A 24,863-nucleotide genomic window follows, 5' to 3' on the forward strand; every position below is an offset into this window, starting at 1 on the left:
GGAGAATAATATTAGCTTTTTTCCTTGTCATCTTTTACAGATTACTTATTTTTGGATTTGCCTGCATGGGGTCCTGCTATAGCAGTTGATTTTGTCTGGTTTATTTCTGCAACAGTGTGCTAATTGTTCTGTAACAGTCCAACAACAGATTGCTTTGGGAAAAAAAAGCCTCTCAAAAGTATTTTTTTTTTTGTGTATGTCTGGGAGGCACCGTGATAACACATTCAAATAATGCTTCTACTTGATATTCCTGTGCATCATCAACAGCAAGATTTTCATTCCCAACATGACACAGTTTGACATTTAAAGATGAAATCCTGTGAAAAAAAAAAACATGTTTTACCCCTAACTGTTGTCACAACCTCATGCATGTTCATCACGCCCAAATACACTAACGTGTTCCCATCTCTGTCTCCCTGTAAATGAGACTGATTGTATCAGCGCTGTTAGCCATGCTTTGCGGGTTGACATTCATGAATATGCATCCCTGTGGTGCTAACATGCATTTCCCCAGTCTCATTACCTTTTTTTCTGCTACTCACATTAAGTGAAAATATAATTTCAATACTTGTGCCTAAATATCAAGTTAAGTACTGAAGTGATAGAAACTTGCTCTTTCAACACTTCATTTACATGGATTACATTTAGCTATTTCAGCTATTGCTTTTGGCAAGTTCCATTATGACGCTATTATGTTTAGCTAGTAATTTGAACCATTTTTCATCAGTCTATTTTTCAGTTTTCATAATTTCCTTATTTTGGTTACTTTTAGCTAATTGAACCATTATTACATTTACAAAACTATTTCCTCTTTTCCTCTTACCTGTTCCCTTGACTGTTCAAACCATTTAAGCTAACAATTTTGACTTTTGTGGCAGTCACTTTTAGCTAATAGTTTCTAGCACTGTCATATCCACCACTTGTATATAATTATACCAACCATTTATCATTATGATGATGATAATAATAATATTTAACTAACATTTTTGATGTTAACAAGCTAACTGATAATTGACTCCTGTTGGTTGAAGATCTGCTCCATCTGATAGCTTACAGATTAGCATGATTATAACTTCTGATCACCACTGTTTCAACTTTGATCCTATTTTGATGGTGATTTTTCACCCCCACACAAACACATCAAATTCACATTAGTTGAGTTTCATACAATCTTACCACAAGCACCCAGGCAGCTGTAGAAGTGTCCCCCGGGCTCTGAGTACTCCTGGTTGGGAATCACTGTTTTAGACCGTGTTAATTTGATTTTAAGTGCAGTGAAAGCAGATAATTAAATTGTATGGAAGTGATTAAATGAAAATGTAATTGAAAATGCATTTGTTTCATAACGACAACAAAGTGTTCTTTGTGTACTCACATTAAAAGAGCATGATGTCTGGGTGCATTTACTTGTCTTGTTTGGAAACTCCACTTTTTAGCATTGTCAAGTGGCTTTTACTGGCATTCAGTGCATAACTGAAGTGCTCCATAACAATGATTGCTTGATTAGGACTTAGAAAGAGCATGCTTTCTTTGGTTTTCCTTTCACCGAATGAAAAGTAATTATTGTTTATGCACTTCATTCACCATTAAATAAAATATTCTGTTTTTTAAGCACCGCTTCAAATTAAAGCTTTTCATCGTCAATTTCAATCCACATACAAAAACTTGACATTTCGAAAGTAGACAAAGTGCTGTGTTTTTTGTTTGTTTGTTTTTTATGGCCTGGCTAAAAGGCAGCAAGAACGATTTATATGATCCACTGTTTTCTTTTGGCTCTTTGTCTCCTTCTTCTTCTTCTTCTTTTGACTTTAGAATAGTAAGCAAATCGCAAGTGGATTGGCACAATGCTGCGCACAATCCAAAGGGCTTTTATTCAGTTATGACCGTTAATAAGACCCTGTGTTTTGACTCAGACCACAGTTTTGTGTTGGCAGCGCAGTGGTGGTCTTTGGTCGAGTTTTGTCACCATGCTTTGAAACCTGCGGGGAATGTTTGAAGGAAGAAAAGAACAAAAGAAAGAACAGAAGTAGCAGAGGAGATTAGCCAAAATGAAAAGGTCTTATAGAAAAGGAGGCTGCAGGAGCTTTGCCAGTAAAATTTGCACGGCTATTTGCAGCAGCATGTTAGGTGAACTTGTCTGTGGCCACGTTTTGTTTTGTTTTTAAAGGTGACATTAGTTGAAGATTTGCATTTTAGTACGTTAAGGCTGAAGCATAGACTTTTTAGTTTACATATGTTTTCTTTCTATCTCCACAGTGAATAAACACAAGCCTTGGATTGAGACATCATACCATGGGGTGATCACTGAAAACACTGACATCGTTCTGCTGGATCCTCCCCTGGTGGCCCTGGATAAAGATGCCCCAGTTCCTTATGCAGGTATCATACATTTCAACCAGGTTGTCAACTTGACAAGGATCATAGCAACAGAGCAGGCTAACTCAGACCAAATGGAGGCGGTCGCCAATGACTCAGGTGTTAATCCGCACAGGGAAGTATAGCCGCGGGATATACTTACACTAAGAATATAAACATATAAAGCTGTCATGTGACATCAATGTGAAGGGGCTTAAATTGACTTCACTATAACTGCTGCATCACAGCCTTTTTTTAAGAGTTATCCCAGCTCTTTGCTGCCTGCAACTATTAAATCCAATAATTCCCAGTGAACATACATCACATACTCATCTTTCATATTTATTTAGAGTGGAAAGTAGCCCAAATAAGCCCCATGGTGGTGGAGAAGAGTGGAGACGGGAGGGTAAGAAAAAAAGACGAGTCAAACCGGATTAGATTCTTCCCACTTTGTGGCCATTCCAGCTCATCCAAAGAGTGCCAGCTCTTGTGGGAGGACGTTAGCTGGAGGCTGTTGGCGAGCCCAAACAGTCAATCTCCTGCCAGGCTGCTAATGTGGCCAGGGCACTAGCATGGGGCTGTTGTGCGGGGCTGAAGCCCACTCACAGAGACCCTCAAGCTGAGCTGGACGAATGGTTGGACGGAGAGGGGGGCGCGTGTGATGTGTGTGCTTACTAACACTTTTTTTTTTTTTCATTATTGGCTATTGTGAGTGTGTGCGTATGTGTGTGTGCATGTGCTGGAGCATGGCCTGAGGGGCTCACTGTAATGGCCACCCTACAGGGAGAAAGAGAGAAAATGATTAGACAGTGGGGAGGGTAGCTGGCTGACCAGCGTATGTCCTCTGGCTCTTGAAAGACTGATAGCCACACAAGCAGGAAGTGCACACAGAGAGCAGGCAGAGCACATGAGTATTCCAGGATTGCATAAGTGAGAGTAAAAGAGAGATCTTGCACTTCGATATTAATAAACAAAAGCTGTAGCATTACCATGATGTTTTTTTGCAGTCCGCCCTCTCTTGTCCTGCTATCTCTGTCAGTTCTACATTGTCTATTGCCTCTTATCACCACTTCCCACATTCATCTCCCTCCCTGTGCACCGTTGAGCAACCCCCAGCAAGCCCACAGTGCAGCAGACACTCTTACAGAAGTTTTGTCCAAATGCACAGACAAGATTCAGGCCAGAGAGAGTTATCCAGTAATTAGCTGAAGTGAATCTTTCCTTCTTCCAGCAAATTGCCAGGGTGGAGTGGCAGGGCAGTGCACAGGTAGTGGTTAAGGCTCATTAATTAGGCCAGCCAGGTTTCAATTACCATAGATCTAAGACACGGACACGCCACGCCTGACTGACAACAGTCACCCAGATGAATCGGCGATTGCAGGAGCAGTGATATATTGACGAGATCGTAAAATCAGCATCTGCTTGAGCACATTTATACACTTTTGAAAGGTGTTAAAATGTCTCTCACTCACACACACAAACACACGTATACACACCACAAACATTTATGTGGAAATCGGGATACACACATTTTCTGGGAAGCCCCTCATGGTTGAGATTAATTCAGCAGCAAAATATGACTAAGCTGCCGTACACGCCTGTCTTTAACATCACTCCAAACCTGACCAGTAATCCTCCCGGACTGCCGAGCAGGATGCAGCAGTCACCACAGTCACTGGTCTGGAACAACAGGAACTGTGGCAGCACTGTGTCTGTCTAAAAGCTGGCTGAGACTGACATCAGCCATCACTGTGGCACTACAGCAGATCAGAAGCTTCAAAATCACAGAGACAGAATATCATGACAAGTGAAATGCACCAGCATAGATACTCATTGCTTTATGCATGGCTGTGTGTGACAAAATGGAGCCGTTTTGCCCTAGGAAACAAGGAGAATAAAAAAAGGTACCTGATTCAGACAGCTATATGCTCCAGACATCAAGGCAACACTTCAATATACATTCTCTGCTTTATAACTAAGTTGATTTTATATTCATGAAGTGAGTTAGAATGTGCAGGAAAGAAACCTTGTCTGTAGCATATGCTTCTGTCTATTCTGTCACAACACATAATTTTATTAGTTGACAAGTGCCTACACAAACTCAATCATCAACTTGGATTTTTCCGTTCCAGTGACAGCTCTGCATAGAGCGATGTTGAAACTGTGCTGGAAAAGTGACAAGTACCAAGAGAACATGTCAGCTTGGTAAAACTAGACCTTATTAGGTTACCAAGGAAATCAGAAAGACTGCATCAGGCTGTTATGCAAAACTACAGATTAGTTTTAAAGACTGAGCTCGAGATAAAGCTAGTTGTAGTTCTCTGTAAACTCTGGTGTTGGGTCAGCCTGTCCGGAAACACATCTTCCACATGCTTCAGGCTTAATCAGACATCACATCAATGCAACACCAGGTCTCACAAATAATACATAATTTAATCATTACAAAAGGTTTAGTATTCTCCGAACCTGAGGAAGGAAACTGCTCCAACATGTATAGAAGCCATTACTTCCCTATTTCTGACAGCACAGGCTGTGGCTGCCCTTTAGTAACCTCACTGCTTTCACCAATGCTCAGGAGATGGGTGCTGGTGATGTACGTGATAGTATTAGGTACAGTAGGTTCTGAGCTTTCTTTAGCAGGGTGCAATTGTGTGATGACTGTCACCATACCCATTCAGGGTCGCATGGGGACTGGAGTCTTTTAAAAGAAAGAATATTTTGAAAGAAAAATATTAATTTGCTCCATCTCAGCTCTGTGTCTGCATCTCTCAAATAGGGCCTTCATTTTCCACAATCTCCATGTCTGAAAAGACAGTCATGGGTGTCTAGTTTGAACAGAAGGGAGCTGAGCACACAATCTTGGGTAGCTCTGATACTGAGCACTATAGCAAAGTAGGTGTTACTGCCAGTCCGAATGGTTTGGCACTGAAACTTGTCAATTTAAATTCATCTTTTAATTTCCATCTGTATACTTAATATGATGTAATTTTGTGCTCCTTTGCCATAAATTAGGAGCTACTGACTGATCTGATTCAGATGCACTATAAAGGAATATTGGCCTGTGACATATATTATGTGACCTCATTTCCATAAAAGTTGGGATGCTGCGTAAAATGTAAATAAAAACAGAATGCAAAGATAAAAAAAAATCGAATTAACCCATATTTTATTCACAGTAGAATACAGGGACATTTTGAAGGGTTGAAAATTAGAAATTTGACTTTTTGGGGAAAAAATTGCTTATTATCAATTTGATGGCGGACAGGGCCATCTTTACCACTGTGTAGCTTCCTCTCTCCTTAGCAACAGTCTGTAAACATCTGGTAACTATGGAGACGAACTGCTGGACTTTTGGAAGAGAAACATTGCCTAGTTCTGGTCTCATATTTAATTCCAGCTGGTCAACAGTCCGGAATCTTCTTTGTCATATTTTCTGTTCCATGATGTATCCAGTGTTTTCAATCATGGAAAAGTCTGGAATGCAGGGAGACCAGTTTAGCATTGCTTCATAATAGAAGACAGCTGATGACGCAAACCTGTATAGATCTTTCAGCATTGATGGTGCCTTTCCAGGTGTGCCAGTTTAATTACAGGCACCAATGCACCCCATACCACCAGAGATACAGGTTTTTAAACCGAGTGCTTATAAAAAGCTGGATGGTCCATCTCTTCTCCCTTTTTGATTTTGATTGATCTGCCCACAAAACAGTTTTTCCACATTGCCTCATTCCATTTTAAATGAGCTTGGCCAAGAGAAGACAGCAATTTTTCTGGATGATTCACAAATGGCTTCTTCTTTGCATGGTAGAGCTGTAACTTGAATATGTGGATGGCACGGTGAACTGTGTTCACAGATTTCTGGAAGTGTTCCTGAGCCCATACACAGATTCATGCCTTGGAGAAAGATTAGAACGATTTCTCCAAATTCTCTGAATCTTTATTGATATTGTTGATATTATGTGCTGTAGATGAGATATTCTTTGCAATTTCCATTGAGGAATATTTTGTTCTGAAAATTTTTACACAATTTGTAGATGCCTTTTTGTAGATGGGTGAGCCTCTGTCTATCTCTTCTTCAGAGAAACTCTGCTTCTCTAAGACGCTCTTTTTATACCTGACCATGTTACTGATCTGTTGCCAAATAACCTCCAGCTTTTTCTTTTTAGTATCACTCTCTTACTAGTACCACCATCAAATTCAAAATCAGCTAGTATTTTTCAGGAACTAGTGAAATGTCCCTTTATACATTTGATATGTCTTCCTAAACAAAATGTGAATTTATGGGATTTATAAATCATTGCAGTCTGTTTTACACAACGCCCCAATCTTTTCTGGGATTGTAATATGTCACTTAAGATAATCAAAGGGCCCTGGAGCCTTTACAGATACCTTTCAGTTAGCTAAGACTGTCACATGACAAGTATTGCTCTGGATGCTGCAACCTAGCACTAAATGGCATCTCTGGAAAGTTCGGGACATTTCATATTGACAAGAAAGTATTAAAATAAGACAGTATTAAAACTATTCATCCTTAACTTAAGATGAGAGTCACAAATGAATGTTCTTAGGCAATAATTTCTACTGGACAAATTATTGCAGCAATCACATATACACAAACACATTCCCGTGAATATAACGCAACTGATTAAATTAACTTTGATACAAAATTACACGTGTTTCTTTTTTAGTATTGTGTCTGTCTAGTAGGTATTATTTGTTTAAAATTTGCGATTCTGTTTACGAGGTGTATTCATGTAATCCCAACTAATCTTTCCAGAGAACACCCACTCAACAACCAATATTTTACTTAATTTACTATTTGAACACAATTATTAAGTGGGAGGGGCCACAGGTTTCAGAGTATTTTACCCACTTGGGATTTTACTTTTAACAACTATAATGTTAATGAGCACAGACTCACAGCAGTCTCCTGAATAAATACACACTACAGACACGCCTGTCAGTGCCAGTCTGCAGTTGTTCATTAATTAACAATAGCTTCCTAAGAAGGCATGTGGAGGAAGTTCTGTTTGCTAAAATTTTAATTGTGTGTGTGTGTAGGGGGGTCAATTATGTTTATAGTTTAGATGCTGAGGCTGTGTTTTATGTAACTTTATGTTACATTAGCAACGCTGACACATGAGAAGTGGGTTACGAGGTTGATGTCAATCCCTGTGTGACAAAATGTAGGTATAGTCAAACTGTTGGATGCTGGAACAGCCCTGCTAAGTATGCACGAGCATGGTCATGTTTGGCTTTATATGTTATTTCTAAAATTAATTCTTAATTACTTAATGGAAATCAGTCAAGGGAAGTAAGAATGGGATGATGTGCATGTGCCAGCTAGTTTGTGCTAGCAGCCTAGCCAGTGTGTTCTGAGGTGAAAATCCAGGTATGTTGCTTATCTTACTTAAGAGTAACTCACTCTTCAAGTACTTTCAAGCAAATCAAAGTAATTATCTTCTATGTGACTATCAAAAGTAGTGAAATCCCATAAAAAAACTGAAAGTTAAAAACTGCTTACTGCTTTAAAACCTCCCGTACTGCTTTAACTTAATAACACAACGCTAAAAACTGTTTACTGCTGTAACTTAAAAAAACACAACAACGAACAAAACTGTTAAAGTAATAAATCACTCATTCAAAAAACAAATAGTGAAATACTGAAATTAGGGTTCACTAGAAAAACTACACAATTAAGCAGTTTATAAAATGAATATGCAAAGATAGATTCATAGCAGTGTTAATGACAAAAACTAGCTTCGGTCAAGCAGGATTTAAATTTTTTTACAAGTACAGTGGGTGTTTCAAACTGTTCTGCTCTGCTTAAAGTAAAATTCTCTTGTTGATGTAAAAATGGACTGCATTCTGAAACATTCACTCTGTCAGTGGTAGAAAATATGTGAGAACAGTGCAATAGTCCATCAGGTTATTAAGATGAAGTGGCTGTTTTAGGTGACTTTTTGCAGGCCCAGTGTTCTGAGTAGGCTTCTAAAGTGCCAGGTTTTGCAAGGTTAATGGGCAAAAGCAGTGCTGAGCGCTGGTATTTGACACAGGTTAGCTGGTTGTCAGTCATTCCTCATTTTCTGCTGCCTGCACACACACAGACACTGGCACCCATGTATTTTCTTGAGGCCTAACTTGCTATTCATGTGTCAATCCTTCACTTCCACTGGTCCCTGGAGCCTCGCGACTTTTATTTGGGCGGCAAGCAAATGTCTCACCAGTGACCCGCAAAGCACATACGTGGCTCAATCAGGAGCGCTGGCAGTTGAGACAGGCTCAGAAAACCTTAAAACCTCCCCTCTACACATTCACTTACACATTCAGCTTTCATAAATATGTCCCCCACTTTACATTGGCTCTAATCTGCCATATGACACGTGCCTTTTGTCAGACTCTAGAAGAGGTAGGCTTGCTACTTATTCCTGTTTGTGTTCTGCAATCATTCACAGCAAATAAGAAATCAGACTGACAGCAGGTATCAGCCCGATTCCCGCTGTCTCTTCTGATGTCTGCGCAAACAGTGTTTCTGAATTCAAAATTTTCCGCATTACGAAAATATACCTCTCAAGACATTAATAAAAAATAATTATCTCTGACCTTGGGAGAATCCAGCAGCTTCCCATTACTTAAAAAAACGGCAGGTGATAGCACATCATCTCTCACCATAAAGCAAGGTAAATAGATTCACATAAACATACAGGGTGGCTAATGTGCTGTGATTAATTAGCCTCTCAGTGTCTGTCTGATTGAGAAACACATCTCAAGCTAATTATCAAAAGTATCTTGTTAACATGGTAGCAGTAGAGCTCGGCGCAGTGTGTAGGTGGAGAATTAACACTGTTTTGTGTTTATTAACAAGAGAAGAATGAGAAGGGTTTGTTTTAAGGTTGATATATGTTGCGTGACTCAGAGATGGAAGAAATATGTTGAAGTGAGATAAATGGCTTAATGAACAGAGGGTGTAAAGGTTAGGGTACAGTCACTGTTTCTCCTTGTAAAAGATAAGATAATGGCAAGCTAGAAAATGCTTTGAAGTCTCAAAATACGCATGTTGAGAGGTCTTAATATGAAAATACCACTTCTCTTAGCATGCATACTTGCAGCTACTTGACTCAGACAGCGCCTATGATCTGTCACCCAGCACACTGACAGCAGTGTTGTTTTTAATGGTTAATGTTTTAATGGTTAGTTTTGTAGTTTACAGGTTCACAACAACAGTACAACAACAGTTGCCTCAAGGCGCTTTATATTGTAAGGTAGATCCTACAATAACACATGCAGAGAAAAAACCCAACAATCATATGACACCCTATGAACAAGCGCTTGGGCGACAGTGGGAAGGAAAAACTCCCTTTTAACAGGAAGAAACCTCCGGCAGAGCCAGGCTCAGGGAGGGGCGGGGCCATCCGCTGCGACAGGTTGGGGTAATTGAGGTTCAGTTAGTTAGTTACTTTTTCACATTCAGTCGGCTACTATTAAAATAATTCCACATTTCCTGATTGTTCTCTTGTTCATTTACTTTGTTGACTACAACGAAGCAGTGTTTCTGACTCTTTGGCACACAGCTGCAACACAGTGATGTTTCCTACAGATGTGCCAGTGTGCATGTTAAAGTCAGCTAGTGAAATTGTTATTATTACTATAAATTTTATTGTAATTATTTCAATGAAGAGAGATCATTAGAAGGAACTGAATATGATTTATTGATGCAAAAAACTCTAGTCCCTTTAAACTCTGCCCATCACGGCAGTGACAGGAATTAAGGCAGGACCCCCTCCTTGCTGGTTTGAAGAAGGCGAGAGAAAGATGATTGGACTACAGCAATAATGTGGGCTTTGAGTGTGGGAAAGTGGAAGTGATGTAATGAACAGAAAAGCAGCTAAACACCTAGGACAGCAGGTAGAGGAGTAAATACAGAGCTTGAACATTCACATAAGCTTCACTTTTATTGTTATTATTATTATTATTATTATTATTATTATTATTATTATTATCATGTACTTTGCATTTTAAAGAAGCATTCTCAAGCTTAACACAAGCTTGAGTATGAAGAACGATGTTGATGCCACAACTCTGAAACTGCAACACAGTGGCTGAAACAATACCAAATGTGGTGTCACTTCTGGCACGTGGCGCCGTTCGCAAGGGTGAGAACACCGAGTATAATGGGCCCATTAGTTCTGCTCTGCAGAGTGAGGCGAGTCCTCTGAGGGAATCATGAGTGGGACTGCATTTTGCAAAAGACATTCAGCTGAGTACCATGACATCTAAATGCAGCGCTGCATCAGACACATTTTAAAGATGCTGAGGGAAATGGCAGAAAGTGCTTTCTTTAATGAGGGGAGATTCACAGGAAAAGGACGTCTCATTTCGCGGAAATTTTTCCTCGCTCGCTATTTCTTTTGCATCGTCTCCACCCGCCGTGTTTAAGCTGAGTTTATTACGTTTTATTGTATCGTTTGTCGGATTGAATAAATGGAAACTAGATGTCATTCTCATCCAAGACCATCACGACTGAGAAATATAGATGTGGAGTTAAAGAAGGAGCTTTCTTGTGATAGAGCCTTTATGCCTTTTAAATTTCATCTCATGAGCTGAATGGAAATTTAGGGCCAGGGGGCTGCTTTTAATAAGGCAACTTTTTTTTCCCTTTTTTTATTTTTCAACAGGTGCAGCTGTGTCAATTCACTTAAAACACTCTACTTCAAAGCTGTGGCTTAAAACCATGATTAAAAGGTAACAGATTGAAATAATTTTGCAGAGCGATGGTCCAAAGACACACACGAAAAAAAAGAAGAATCCTCCATCACGGGGCTGCCGGATGCCCTTAATCCATCTCTGCTTTCTGTTCAGGTTCTCCTCCTTCCGTGGTTCAGCTCCTCCTTCCTCTTTTAGCGTTTTTTTTCTCGTATTTCGACCCGAAACAAATGCTCACTTTCCTTTCTTCCTTCCCGTGTGCTCGCGAAATTGTCTCATCTTTGCTCGGATGATTTCCACCTGTCAGATTTCATCCAACAACTGAGCTCCTGTGCACAGGATGTTGCATGATTTTCCCCACAGATGACTGCTCTTACATTTTGGACAAATAAAATCTAATTACTTCCATTTGATGTCATTTATGAAGGCTAACAGGAAACAGATGGACCTGACAAAGTGTGGAGTGCTAGTGCAACAAGCCTGTAAAACTTGAGCACAGTGTTATTGTGTGATACAGGTATCCTCGCAAACTTGCTTCGGCTGACTTTTGAGCTGAAGAGAACCGGCAGCATAATGACTATCTTGCTTCTAACATTCAGAGTGCCCTATAGTGTTCAGCTTGAAGACAATGGAGCCATCACTCTGCCATCGTTCACATACTCATTTATTAATGAAGTACTGAAATGCAATCTGCTTCTTCACTGAACCACACAGATGAGGGAAATAGTCTTTGTAATGAGATTTTTTTCCGGGCCTTTAGCTTTTTTTGTCTTTTGATGAGTTACAAAACTGGCAGAGGGGTGGCAGGCAGGTTAGAGTCACTCACTCTTTGTTCTTTCAAAAGGACTCTGGAAAAAAAAACCAACCACATTTTAGATATCTTCAGTGCCATTAAGCTGAATTTTCAATTGACTTCATCCTTACCTCGCTGTGCAGCTTAGTAACGTAGTCTCTTTTATAAAGACAAATTTGGTGGTATTTATTTAATCAATTTTTTAGGCTGCTCAATTGAAAACGTCTATTATTACTGCAGTAAGTGTACAGCTGTGATGTATTCTTTAGATCAGTGGTGTCAAACATTTGGCCTGGGGGCCAGATTCATCCTGCCCAGGACTCCAATCTGGTCCACTGGGCAGCTTTTGGAATAAGTAAGGCATAGATTTGTGAGTTTTAACTGTATTTTCAGCTATTTACAGCTCTTCCTATTGATAAAAACCCCCTCCATAAAAAGAAAAATTTAATTAACTAACAAAAATTTTTCTTTTTTTCACTATCTACAATAGAAATACATTTTTCTACGGTTTAAAAAAGATAATAGCTAAAACCTGTGTTTGTCTGTGTGATGTTACTATTTTTATTTCTTATCATTTAAGCCAACTAGAGCCTGGACTCCACCGACTGTCAGTTTAAAAGTGATGCACGACAAGCAAATCACTTTGTGTGGACCCATGATTAAGCTTTAACAAAAGCTAAATGCGTGTTATTTAAAAAAAATATATATATATATATATTTTTAAATCCACCCACAGTATTATCGTTTGTACCAGGCTGTTAATGTGCTTTCCAATGGTGTTGGTGGAATACAACGCTGTTTAGTTCACTGCGTCTTTGGAGATTGACTTGCTTTTGACCTCAAGTGGTCACTCCAGGAACTGCAGGGTTTGGCTTCATTTTTCAGCTCTGGATGTTTCTGTGCATATAAAGCACATGCATCTTGTGGTTGAAGGTGTCCAAAAAAAAAAGAAACCATATTTAAATGTGTGTGCAAATAGCTGTTTGTAATGTACAGTTTCTCAATAACTGCAAGTGCTAATAACTCCAGGCTTTTATTTAACAAGATGTTTATAGATTTATTTAAAAGGTGTCACTGTTGCAGCTGCTGCTCTGAATAAAACACTTTGTATGTGCAGGATACACCTATACACAAATCTAATTTTCATGCAACTGGTACATTTAGCACTGTTATATATATATATATAAAATGGCTGCTTTTCAGGTGCATCTTTGTGTTGACACACACACACACACACACACACACACATACATACATACATACATACATATACATATATATATATATATATGTATATATATAAAAAAAAAAACACCCATCTCGCCCCTGCGGGCGGTTTATCCTTCAAGCTCGGGTCCTCTACCAGAGGCCTGGGAGCTTGAGGGTCCTGCGCAGTATCTTAGCTGTTCCTAGGACTGCGCTCTTCTGGACAGAGATCTCCGATGTTGTTCCCGGGATCTGCTGGAGCCACTCGCCTAGCTTGGGAGTCACCGCACCTAGTGCTCCGATTACCACGGGGACCACCGTCACCTTCACCCTCCACATCCTCTCGAGCTCTTCTCTGAGCCCTTGGTATTTCTCCAGCTTCTCGTGTTCCTTCTTCCTGATATTGCTGTCATTCGGAACCGCTACATCGATCACTACGGCCGTCTTCTTCTGTTTGTCTACCACCACTATGTCCGGTTGGTTAGCCACCACCATTTTGTCCGTCTGTATCTGGAAGTCCCACAGGATCTTAGCTCGGTCATTCTCCACCACCCTTGGGGGCATCTCCCATTTTGACCTCGGGACTTCCAGGTTATACTCGGCACAGATGTTCCTGTACACTATGCCGGCCACTTGGTTATGGCGTTCCATGTATGCCTTGCCTGCTAGCATCTTGCACCCTGCTGTTATGTGCTGGATTGTCTCTGGAGCATCTTTACACAGCCTGCACCTGGGGTCTTGCCTGGTGTGATAGACCCCAGCCTCTATGGATCTTGTACTCAGAGCTTGTTCTTGTGCTGCCATGATTAGTGCCTCTGTGCTGTCTTTCAGTCCAGCTTTGTCCAGCCACTGGTAGGATTTCTGGATGTCAGCCACCTCCTCTATCTGCCGGTGGTACATACCGTGCAGGGCCCTGTCCTTCCATAATGGTTCCTCGTCTCCCTCCTCTTTCTTGGGTTTCTGCTGCCTGAGGTATTCACTGAGCACTCGGTCAGTTGGGGCCATCTTCCCAATGTATTCTTGGATGTTCGTTGTCTCATCCTGGACTGTGGTGCTGACACTCACCAGTCCCCGGCCCCCTTCCTTCCGCTTAGCGTACAGCCTCAGGGTGCTGGACTTGGGGTGAAACCCTCCATGCATGGTAAGGAGCTTTCTTGTCTTTATGTCAGTGGCTTCTATCTCCTCCTTTGGCCAGCCTATTACCCCAGCAGGGTAATATATACACACACATATATATATATATATATATATATATATATATATATATATATATATATATTAAAGTGTCAGCAAACTGTCATGAGCGCTCCTCTCGGGAGACAAACACAAGGAAGAGAACCAAGCTTCGAGTCGTTGGAGTCTGATAGAAAGAAGGATGTTGTTTCAAAGACTTCTCGCTGAAGTTCAGCTATCGAAGCTGCACTCCATGAGAGTAATCCATGTTTTAGCAATTTGTCAATATCACAGTCATCACTTGCCAGTACATCACAGCTTCGCTTCAAAGAGTTTGACGCCGCTTTTGATATACAGCTTAAATTTCAAAGTTCATCCTGTCTACCCGTGAATACTTGTTTTTCATTGCGCTATCTCTGATGTGACTCCCAGTCCTATCTTCACATCATCCCATCACATTTTGAGTCCTCTCTCAGTCTGTTTTCCGAAGAAGACCTCCCCATTTCTTTTGGAAATTTGACATCTCCACTTTACTGCCCTACTTCACACACACACAGACACCCACCAGAGACCTCAGTCGCTGTGCGTGTGTCACACAGATTTTGAGGATGCAGTCATAAAGATGCTCTTTCTGAAAAAATAAAACTTCAGGAACAACTCAAGCTCACACTCATGCATTTGTGAAGAAACTTGGAAAATTCAAGAATTCAACACTGCCACACACTGTAACTTTCCACTCCTTGATTTACTTTGGTGCTAATATATTTGTCCTTCACTCTTTCACTGCCTAGAGTTTTATTGAGTGAGTGCAATTTTCCCACAAGGGCAAGAAATTGTATGTCACACTGAATTTAAAAGCAGCGAACTGCTGTTATTAAACAGCACACAGGAGAACAGAGGGAAATGAACCTGTGAATCAAATCAAAATCTCCTTTTGATAGAAACATAATGGATGGTCAGAGCTTTAGATTTAATCCTAATCCCCCACCCACATCCATGTAGTTAATTCCTGGATGGCCTCGGCCTTGTAGCTCCGTATTCAAGAGCACAGAGGCTGTTAGGGCATTGCGCCTCAAAATGTCTTGTAGCTTTAATCATCTGCAGGAATGATCACCTGAAAAGGCACCCACTCCTCTCTCCACTATTACTTCATATTGAATAGAAAGCACTTAAAAACATAAATGAGGACTTACACAATCTTAGCTATAAAGACTGTGTCCAACCGCATTGGAGGGCAGAACAATTTACAGCTCACTCGTGACTTTGAAAGCACCTCCTTGTTAATTCATTCAGCTAGAAAAATAAACACGTGCACTTCCAAGCTTTACAAAATTTTTATACTGATGCAAACAGATTCAATTTTTTTCAGAGCAGAGCCAATGTAAGAAAGATATTTCCATGTACTGTTAGTATCAGTGGCAGAAGTTTGCTGGAGGTCAGTCAGGACACGGACGCTATAGTCCTCAGAAAACAGGAACAAGGACAAGGTTTCATTATTTAGCATCAGTATCTGTATTTTCGAATAAAAAAAAAATAGGTATATACATTTATATATGCAAGGAAGCTGATTTTGCCAGTGGAATACTAGCTTTCTGCTAACACATGCTGATAGGATGGGATAATACCATTTCTAAATGATAACTATGAAGTGGAGTTAAAGCATGAAAAAAAGTGTAGTCGTGTATGTGACGTAGGTGGTCATGGTTATCAATGGTGACTGCTCATTTCCAAATGAATTTGAACAATAAAGTCAGTAAAACTCACATAATGTTGATTTACTACAATCAAACCCCATCAAACCAAAAATAAAAAATGGAACTCAAGTATTGTGCACATCTCAAGCCAACCCCCATTTCTTTCTATTTTGTCAGGAAAATGGGAAATGGGTGTAACGATTTATTAAAACATGTGCAATCATATATGGAAATATATGTTATAAGACAAAAAACATTTTGGAAAAATTCCCACAAGCTTGAAAGTCGATGTTTTGTGTCACCACCCACTAACGCAGCCTGTGTTTTTCTGGCCAGGTATGCTTTTACTGCATTGGCAGTGTGCTTGGGATCATTGTCACACTGAAAAATGAAGCTGTTGCCAATCAGACATTTCCCAGATGGTTTTGCATGATAGGTCAAAATGTGATGGTACTTCAAAGCATTCAGTAATGTTTCTGCATTTCCCAAAGCAACGGGCTGAAACAAAGCCCCAAACATGACGGAGCCTCCGTGTTTTACAGATGGCTGTAGACACCCTCAAAACTTGATCCTCAGTTTTGAGTTTTTTTTAACAAGTTTATGTTTTCTTTTGGTTTTGAAAATTATTAATGGCTTGGTTTTTCCTTTGTGTGTTCATAATTTCTTTTGATGGTGTATGTTTGAACTTTGGTTGCTTGTTTGTTTTGTAAGTTATCTTTGATTTTTGGTTTTGTATGTAGTTTGCTGTTCAAGTCAGTTGAGTTTTCCCTCAGGGTTCCCCATTCAGTCCTATTTTGTCACTGGCCTAAGTTAAGTTCATACATGTATCTGTGTTCCCCATTTCAAAATGGAGAGACTATTTAGAAGAACTAAACATGATTTAATAGGATAGAGGAATTAACTAATCTATTTGACCATTTGACATCGATCACCCATCATGTTAGAACGGAATCCCAGCAGCGATAGTCTAGATGGTGGTGGGGAGGAGGTAGGTTGCACGAATGAGAGGCTGATAGAGAGAATGACAGAGTTCTGGGATTTGAAGCGAAGTCAAAGCTGACTGGTTCATCAAAGGCGAGCAAGAAGATGACTGGTCTAGACCAAGTTTGGCAGCGTGGGAAAGTAAAAGCCTTAATTTAAATGTTTTCTCTTCCTGTTTTATTTTGATAATCTTTTGTCTCCGGTGCTTTGTTTTTAATTTTACTTCCCCAAGTGTCCTTTGTTGTCTCCTCCATTTTTCTTTGGATTGCTTTGCTCTGCTTTCCCTGTTCTTCCAGAATTACTTTTGTGTTTTCCTGGATACTTGTTTTTCCTGGCATCAGTCCCTACTAATCCTTGGAGTATGGAACTTTTTTTATTTTTGGATTTACCAGCATTGAAAGCTTTATGTTTAACTTCTGAGTCTTCCATTTGAGTCTGTAAAACAAAGACACACAGCGTTTCATGACAAACCATTCCTGATGGGACTTCGATGGATCAGCTGAGGGTCCAGATGTATCTTTCAGGTCCTCTGTCAGATCTTTACTGGAGTTTTTTCCTGGTTCTTAAGGAGATGACTTTCAGATAATGCTCATCTGCTGTTGATTGTTTTTTAGGCTTATTTTTCCCTCAACTTTCCCTCCAGTTTCATGACTGCAGATGCTGAGTTTTCAGCTAATAGCCCTTTAGAAATCACCTTGTTGGAGCTAAAGTGCTATTTTATGCTTGTCAAACTATGTTATTCTTACCATTTTTTTTGTTTAGTTCACGAAATAGGAACAAAATATCTGTTTTTATGACAGTCTGCCAGTTACAAAGTGCCTAAAGATACAATTGGTTGTCTGTTACATGTAGACGCAATCCTTGTTCATCCCTTGAGCTAATTTTTCTGCTTGTTTATGGTTGAATGATTCATAGATTAGTCCTAAGTGGCTTAAAAAACAAATGAACAAAAACATTCCTCTGAAAACGATCAGGTGCAATGAGTGAAAAAGCAGACAATGACCAAAGAAAATCTTTGAAAGACCTTCAGAAAGCCTAGACAACTAAAAAAACTTTTAAACTGATTTTTTACTCTCATACACTAACCACTTTTAGCAGAAGCATAATGAAAACTGCCAGAAGACCAGTGTTTACCTGACTACATTTACATTTTTGAGCTACAGCTCTGTGGTGTTCCATTCATTCTAGACTGTCTCACAAGCACCCCCTGAGAAACCACAAATTCAGACAGTGGTAGTTATGTTAGTTCCTATTTAGACATTCATTGCTCAGAGCATATTATCCCTGTATATAGGAGCAACTCACAGTCGGAAGCCCACTTTAGCCTAATAACACTCTGCTTTTTATTTCTTAATAATTAATTTATTTAGATTTTTTTTTATCTCTGCTCTGCTGTTTTATCTTCTTTTCGCTACATGTCGTCATGGCTAATATCATTTCCAAATGTTCCCTCGCATTTAAATCAAAGACTCAATTAACTGAGTGAAGGCTGGGTGGGTGGGTGGGAGGATGGAGAGGCAAAATGACTGGCGGAGAAGGAAAACAGGAAAGGAATGATGATAAATCGTAAAACATCAAGCGGCATCAGTCGGGAGGACACATGACTTACTCAATGTGACTCGAATGGAAAAAGAAGGAGTTCTTTTGTTTTCATATAGAGGGATGAAAGTAATGCAGGGAATGTGATTTCTGTTTAGGCATTATAATTAGGTATTATAATACACAGACAGATGAACACGTAAGATAGTGTAGCACGTACTGAAGGTCGTCTGGTAGACACAGAAAAGGAGATATTTTAAGTAAACAAAGATTATATGGAAACATGACAGGAAATCATCAGTGGTAATTAATAGGCTCTGCTGACTCGAGATTACAGACAATATCCAGGAAGCTGCACATCAAGGTTATTTACCTGAAAGGAAAATGCTTTAAATGCGTTAGGTTTACATTACGTGAACTGGTTTTATATATACAATCTCCATCTGCCGTGCACACATGCACACACAAACTCACTCACTCACTCGTTTTTATATCTTAGTGAGGACATCTAATTGGCATAATCCTTTTCTTAGCCGCTTACCCTAAGCCTAACACTTACCCTAAGCCTAACACCTACCCTAAGCCTAACACCTACCCTAAACCTAACCATAACCTAACTGTAATCCTGTCACTAAAACCACATTTTGAGCCTCAAAAATGCCTTCAAACTTATGGTGATGAGTGACTGTTGGTCCCCACAAGTATAGTAGCATGCCAATTTTCTGTCCTCACAAAGACGTCTAAACATGTACACACACACACACACACACACACACACACACTTGCAGAAATGACTGCTTCTGGTTGTACACCTGTATAGTTCAACAAGGGTAAATGGTAAATGGCCTGTATTTGTATAGCGCTTTACTAGTCCCTAAGGACCCCAAAGCGCTTTACACATCCAGTCATGCACCCATTCACACACACATTCACACACTGGTGATGGGAAGCTACATTGAGCCACAGCCACCCTGGGGCGCACTGACAGAGGCGAGGCTGCCGAACACTGGCGCCAGCGGGCCCTCTGACCACCACCATTTTCCCTCTGAGAAAACACTACCCTGTGACTATTCATAAAGAATATTCATGTGTTGTATTAACCCTCCCGTATCACGATGTGTTCATGTGGTGTCTGACTTTGGAAACTTTTATGCGCACGCCGCTCCCAATACCTATAAACAAAATCATTGGATTTGTGCCAGGCAGAAAAAAAAACAAAACTGTGTTCTTCTAAACAAGGCTGAGTTTTAGAGTTTGGAACAAAATACAGTTATCTGACAGAATGGGAACAAAAAGAGCCTCGGGGGGGAGGAACATTGCTGGCTCCAACCCCGTAATCATAGAGGGTTTTAAAAGGTACAAACAAGATGAGTCGAATTACTATTGAAGGGTCTGGTTGAGATGGGAGTAATTGGGTATGGAAAGAAAAGGAGAGCTCTAGATGAGGGAGGGAATGAAAATGACAAGACAGAGAGCCTAGTTTTTCTTCTCTCTCCCTTTCTTTTTCTTTTTTTACCTCTTTTAGTTAGCATAGATATTCTTGTAAGTGGCATGTCGCAGGACCCTGCAGTGAAACGCTCGCAAAATTACTGAAAATTAAGTGTACAAGATTGGCCACCAAAATCCAATCTGCTCCCAGCCTCAGTCATTTTGTAAAGTTGATGATGCCTGGGAACTTGTGACAGTCCAATTAAGGACATTTGCATATCAGGGGGTTTAAATTATTGTCATCCGCTGGAGCATAAAATGGAGGTGCAACTCAGGAGGAGATAGTGGTGATCTGCACTCGTAGACCATGGAGGAGTAAGCGGAGGGGGGAGCTGCTTTCAGTTAGATACATGTGGTATTATTGTACATATTCCCTATACTTATTCCCAATGCTTTTTTTTTTGCCTCATCCTATCATTCTCCTCTTATGCTTTCACCTCCTGCTTCTTTGAGGTCCCTTCTTTCTCTTTACAACCTTTCTGTCTCTCCTCCCTCCTCAATCCCCCCTTCTTTTGCTACCTTCTTCCACCAGTCCCTCTACTTATGCTTTAAGCTTATTGAATGAGTTAGCTGATTAGCAGATCTTAAAATTTTATCCTCTTGATAAATGGATAAACTATGTGGGTACAGGCTGTAGTTGTAAAATGCTCCATTACTAAGAATAAAAGTATCTCAAACAGTTTAAAAAAAAACAACCTGAAGTTTTTTTCCAACTCAGTCTTTCCCCATCTTTGCCTGGGGCATGTGTATCGTTATGGTCTTATGTCATGGAGGTACAGCCAACAGGAGATACAGCACAAGTAAAGGTAACTGTCAGGTACAAGACAAGAGAGGCAAGGCCTTACAAGGAATGACTGCAGGCTGTACGCACAGACCGCATAAGACAGTTTTGTTTATCTTTTCCTCTGTCTGTTTCTCTTTGTGTTCGCATCAGTCTGAGCACGTCTCTTTGCTTTTGTGTGTGTGCTATTTTTCTATTTGTTTCACACGTGGATCAGAATCAAGGTGCAGAGTTTGAGTCACATTTCAATAACTCTACCTGCCTCGCACTTGGCTGTGTTAGAGCTGTCATTCCCATTTTGGCGAAGTTATGATAATGTGCTATACATCACGCGGATAAATTTAGAGAGGAAACGCTTCCACGAAATGCTTGAGACACCTTCGCTGCGCATGCAGGGGCAACCATAGTCGCCTCCACTCTATAAGTTATTTATATCCACAATGACTCATGGGCTGCTAAAGTTTGCAGCGTCAAAGGTGAAGTAGAGTGCAAGGTGAAGGGACCACACAGCACTTCCCTTCAGGGGCGACTGATACTAGCCATTTTCCACCTCATCAAATGCCCATAATGCTGTCAGCCATGTAAAAAAACCTGACCTTTTGTCCCCCCTGACATGTGCTTTTCCTGAGTGTTTTTACTCCATAAGCTTAAATCCATGCATTTCTTAGAGGTATCTCAAAAACAAAGCAAAAAGAAAACTTAGCATGCTGCAGCACTGCAGTTTTATGCATTTATGGTAATAAATACGTAAAATGTTTCAACATGAAGCAAGCTACTTTTGGCTGCTTCTTTGTTTACAGGGGGAGGTGCTACAGTGGTTTGATTTGCATATATGCAGATTTTAACACTTGATGCCCTTCCTAACACAACTCCAGAGAGATTTCAGTTTATAGTGTGTTTTTTTAGTCAGAGTGATGAAGGTTCCAGAACCCTAAGAAAGTTTTATTTCTGCATCTACTCATGTATTTTTTGTGTATATATATGGTTTCATTTATTTTTTGAATAGCTGCAGCCCATAATCCTCAGAAAATGTTGCTATCTTTATGCTATGCACCTCGCATTTTTTTTCTCCAGTGGCAATGTTCAGCACCAGCAAGTATCCAAAAACAGCATTTGTTCAAGTGATGTAACAGGATGTGAAGGAGGGATAAAGAAGGATGTAAAGCATCCTTTGCAAAGCAATAAAGTCTGTGTCAGGAGCAGGTTGGCAGGAATGGATTAATCAACAATAAAACAGTACTACATAAAAAACAAAAATACGCACACACACGCACTCTAATATCTAACCATATTTTACTGGTAAAATAATTAATAGTAGGGATGCAGCGATACCAATGCTGGTATCGGGTATCGGGGCCGATACCATAAAATGTGCGTGTACTCATACTCGCAAAAGTTTGACCGATACCTTGAATCGATACCAACTTACTTCATGAATCAGAGGGTGGCCTGTACTTTCTGTTGTAAATTTTTAGATTGGCCACTAGGGGGACATGTCGCTAGGGGGTTAGGCGAGTGAGACTGGCGGCTCCTGTAGCTACGCTAAACAAAATGTCAGCAGTGTGGACTTACTTCAAAATTTGTGAAGATGACAGAAGCAAGGCCGAGTGCAAACTGTGTACCGGTAAGGTGTCCAGGAGAGGGAAGGAGAGTACATCGTTCAATACAAGCAATTTAATAAAACACCTGAGGACACATCATGCTCTGGAGTACACCAAGTTTGCTAAGGCTAACGCAAGACCAGAACAACCCACTTTAACTCAGGTTTTGGAAAAGCGACGAAAAATGTCAAGAGAAAATCCACGAGTAGTTAAAATAACAGAGGCTCTGACTCATTTTATCGCTCTGGATGACCAGCCACTGTCGGTCGTGGAAAACGTAGGATTTTGCCGTCTTCTCAGCATACTCGAGCCGCCCATACATCACGGACGTAATGCTGCCAAAACTTTTTGAAGAGGTAAAAAAACACGTGCATAACCTCTTGCAGGAGGTTTCAGCCTTAAGTTTCACTACCGACATTTGGACAAGCAGTGTGTCCCCGATGTCGCTCCTCAGTTTAACGGCGCAGTGATGCGAAGTTTGTTCGTCATCAAGTAACACTACATGCAAAGTCGTTCAGGGGCTTGCACACCAGCCAAACCATCGCAACTGCTTTTGATAGCATGCTTCAAACCTGGGATATACCAAAGACGTCCATCCACGTAGTGCTCCGGGACAACTCAAGAAATATGATAAAGGCCATGAGTGATGCTGAGCTGCCCAGCCTACCTTGTACTGCTCACACTCTCCAGCTGGTTGTTCATGAGGGCCTTCTGTCACAGAAGAGTGTTGCTGATGCGGTGGCAGTTGGCCGCAAAATAGTTGGATATTTTAAACATTCTGCTCTGACCAGCTCCCGTCTGGAGGACATTCAATTACAGATCAACCAGCCCGCGAAGCGGCTCCAGCAAGACGTTCAGACCCGCTGGAACAGCACCTTTTATATGATACAGTCATTGATCGAGTAGAAACGGGCTCTGGGAATATTTGTGTCTGAATATCGACTCCCTGATACGCTCACGGCTCACCAGTGGACACTGCTGGAGAAGGAGATATCTGTTCTGGGTCCATTCAAGGAGTTAACTCGAAAAGTCAGCTCTTCAGATGCCATGGCTGCAGACGTCATTCCAGCCGTCACTGTGCTCCACAGATTTCTAACAAGGGAGACTGACGAGGACCATGGGATCAAAGCAATGAAGGGAACCTTGGCTGCAGCTGTCAGGATGCGGTTCACTGACGTGGAGGAAAACCCACTCTATAGCATCTCCACGCTACTCAATCCCAGGTGAGTGTTGTGTCTGTGTGTGTAACTGTTTGACTGTATGTGAATGTGACTGTGTATGTAACTGTGTGTCTGTGACTGTATGTGTGAATGTGACTGTGTATGTAACTGTGTGTCTGTGACTGTATGTGTGAATATGACTGTGTATGTAACTGTGTTACTGCAAAAAAAAAAAAAGGTAAGCAACACAATTGTCAGCTAACTTTTTTCTTTCTCTGTTTTAGATATAAAAATCGTTTTTTCTCCAGCACCACAACTGCTGCAAATGCCAAGGAGATGCTAAAACTTGAGCTGCTAAGGTTGCCTGGAGAGGAGGATCATGACCTGAATGAACCGCCTTCAAGAAAAGCACGCAGTGACCAGCCCACAACTAGTCTGGACAGCATGTTTGAATAAATTGCAGATGAGCAGGCATCAGCATCGGTGGGCAGAGCTGTGGTAGGTTCTAGTGTAGAGTTAGAGACATATCTTGGAGAGGCCGCAATTTTACGAGAAGACAAACCTCTACAATACTGGATGGTTAATAAAGTGCGGTTCCCAAACCTGGCTAGAGTGGCGGGCAGATACCTTTCTGCACCATGCACAAGTGTAGATAGTGAAAGGCTGTTCATGAAAGCAGAAACAGGCTCACTGCTGATCATGCAGAGATGATTCTTTTGATCAAAAAGAACCTGCTTCTCACTTTCCCAAAAACAGTTTAGTTCAGAGGTCACACCATTGCTTGCTGACTGAAGTTTTTTTGTTTGATTAAAATGTGGACACTCTGCAATAGGTGGTTCATTAATGTTATGTGAATCTGAAAGCTGTAGACAGTGCCACATAGTTCACTGTTATTTTGTTTGGATATAATATGGACATTGTGCAATAATTTAACAAAACTGTTTATTTTATTCTGAACAGAAGTGTTTATTTTTCAATCTGAAAGCGGGAAAGAGTTCAAAGTCCAAAGAGTTCAGTTATTTATTTATTTTTATTACAATGTAGATACTCTGCAATAGGTTCATTAATGTTATGTCTGAAAGCTGGAGACTCCAAAATACTTTAGTTATTTTGTTTGTTTGTTTACAATGTGGACACTGCGATAATTTAAGAGAAGTGTTTATTTTTCACTTGAAATTTTATTTTTTGTTGTCATTTTTATTAATATTTTTTATTGACAGAGAATAAAATAAAATCTATCTTCCAATTCATTGCATTTTTCTGTGTGTGTGTGTGTGTGTGTGTGTGTGGTAGACGTATCGGTTTTTGTACTCGGTATCGGCAAATACTCAGATCCAAGGATTGGTATCGTATCAGTTTGAAAAAATTGGTATCGTTGCATTCCTAATT

General features: G+C 40.4%; 1 protein-coding gene across 1 annotated transcript in view; it reads left to right on the top strand.

The window, feature by feature from the left end:
* Nucleotides 1-24,863, top strand: part of LOC146374219 (calsyntenin-2-like) — a 314,916-nt gene that overhangs the window by 110,067 nt on the left and 179,986 nt on the right. Inside the window, exon 2 of the mRNA XM_084951267.1 lies at nucleotides 2,257-2,379. Coding sequence (XP_084807393.1) covers nucleotides 2,257-2,379 — 123 coding nt within the window. The remainder of the gene's footprint in view (nucleotides 1-2,256; nucleotides 2,380-24,863) is intronic.

This window comes from Perissodus microlepis, chromosome 14 (assembly GCF_051167445.1).
Source record: "Perissodus microlepis isolate ML-2025 ecotype Zambia chromosome 14, ASM5116744v1, whole genome shotgun sequence".
Taxonomy (NCBI): Eukaryota; Metazoa; Chordata; class Actinopteri; order Cichliformes; family Cichlidae; genus Perissodus; species Perissodus microlepis.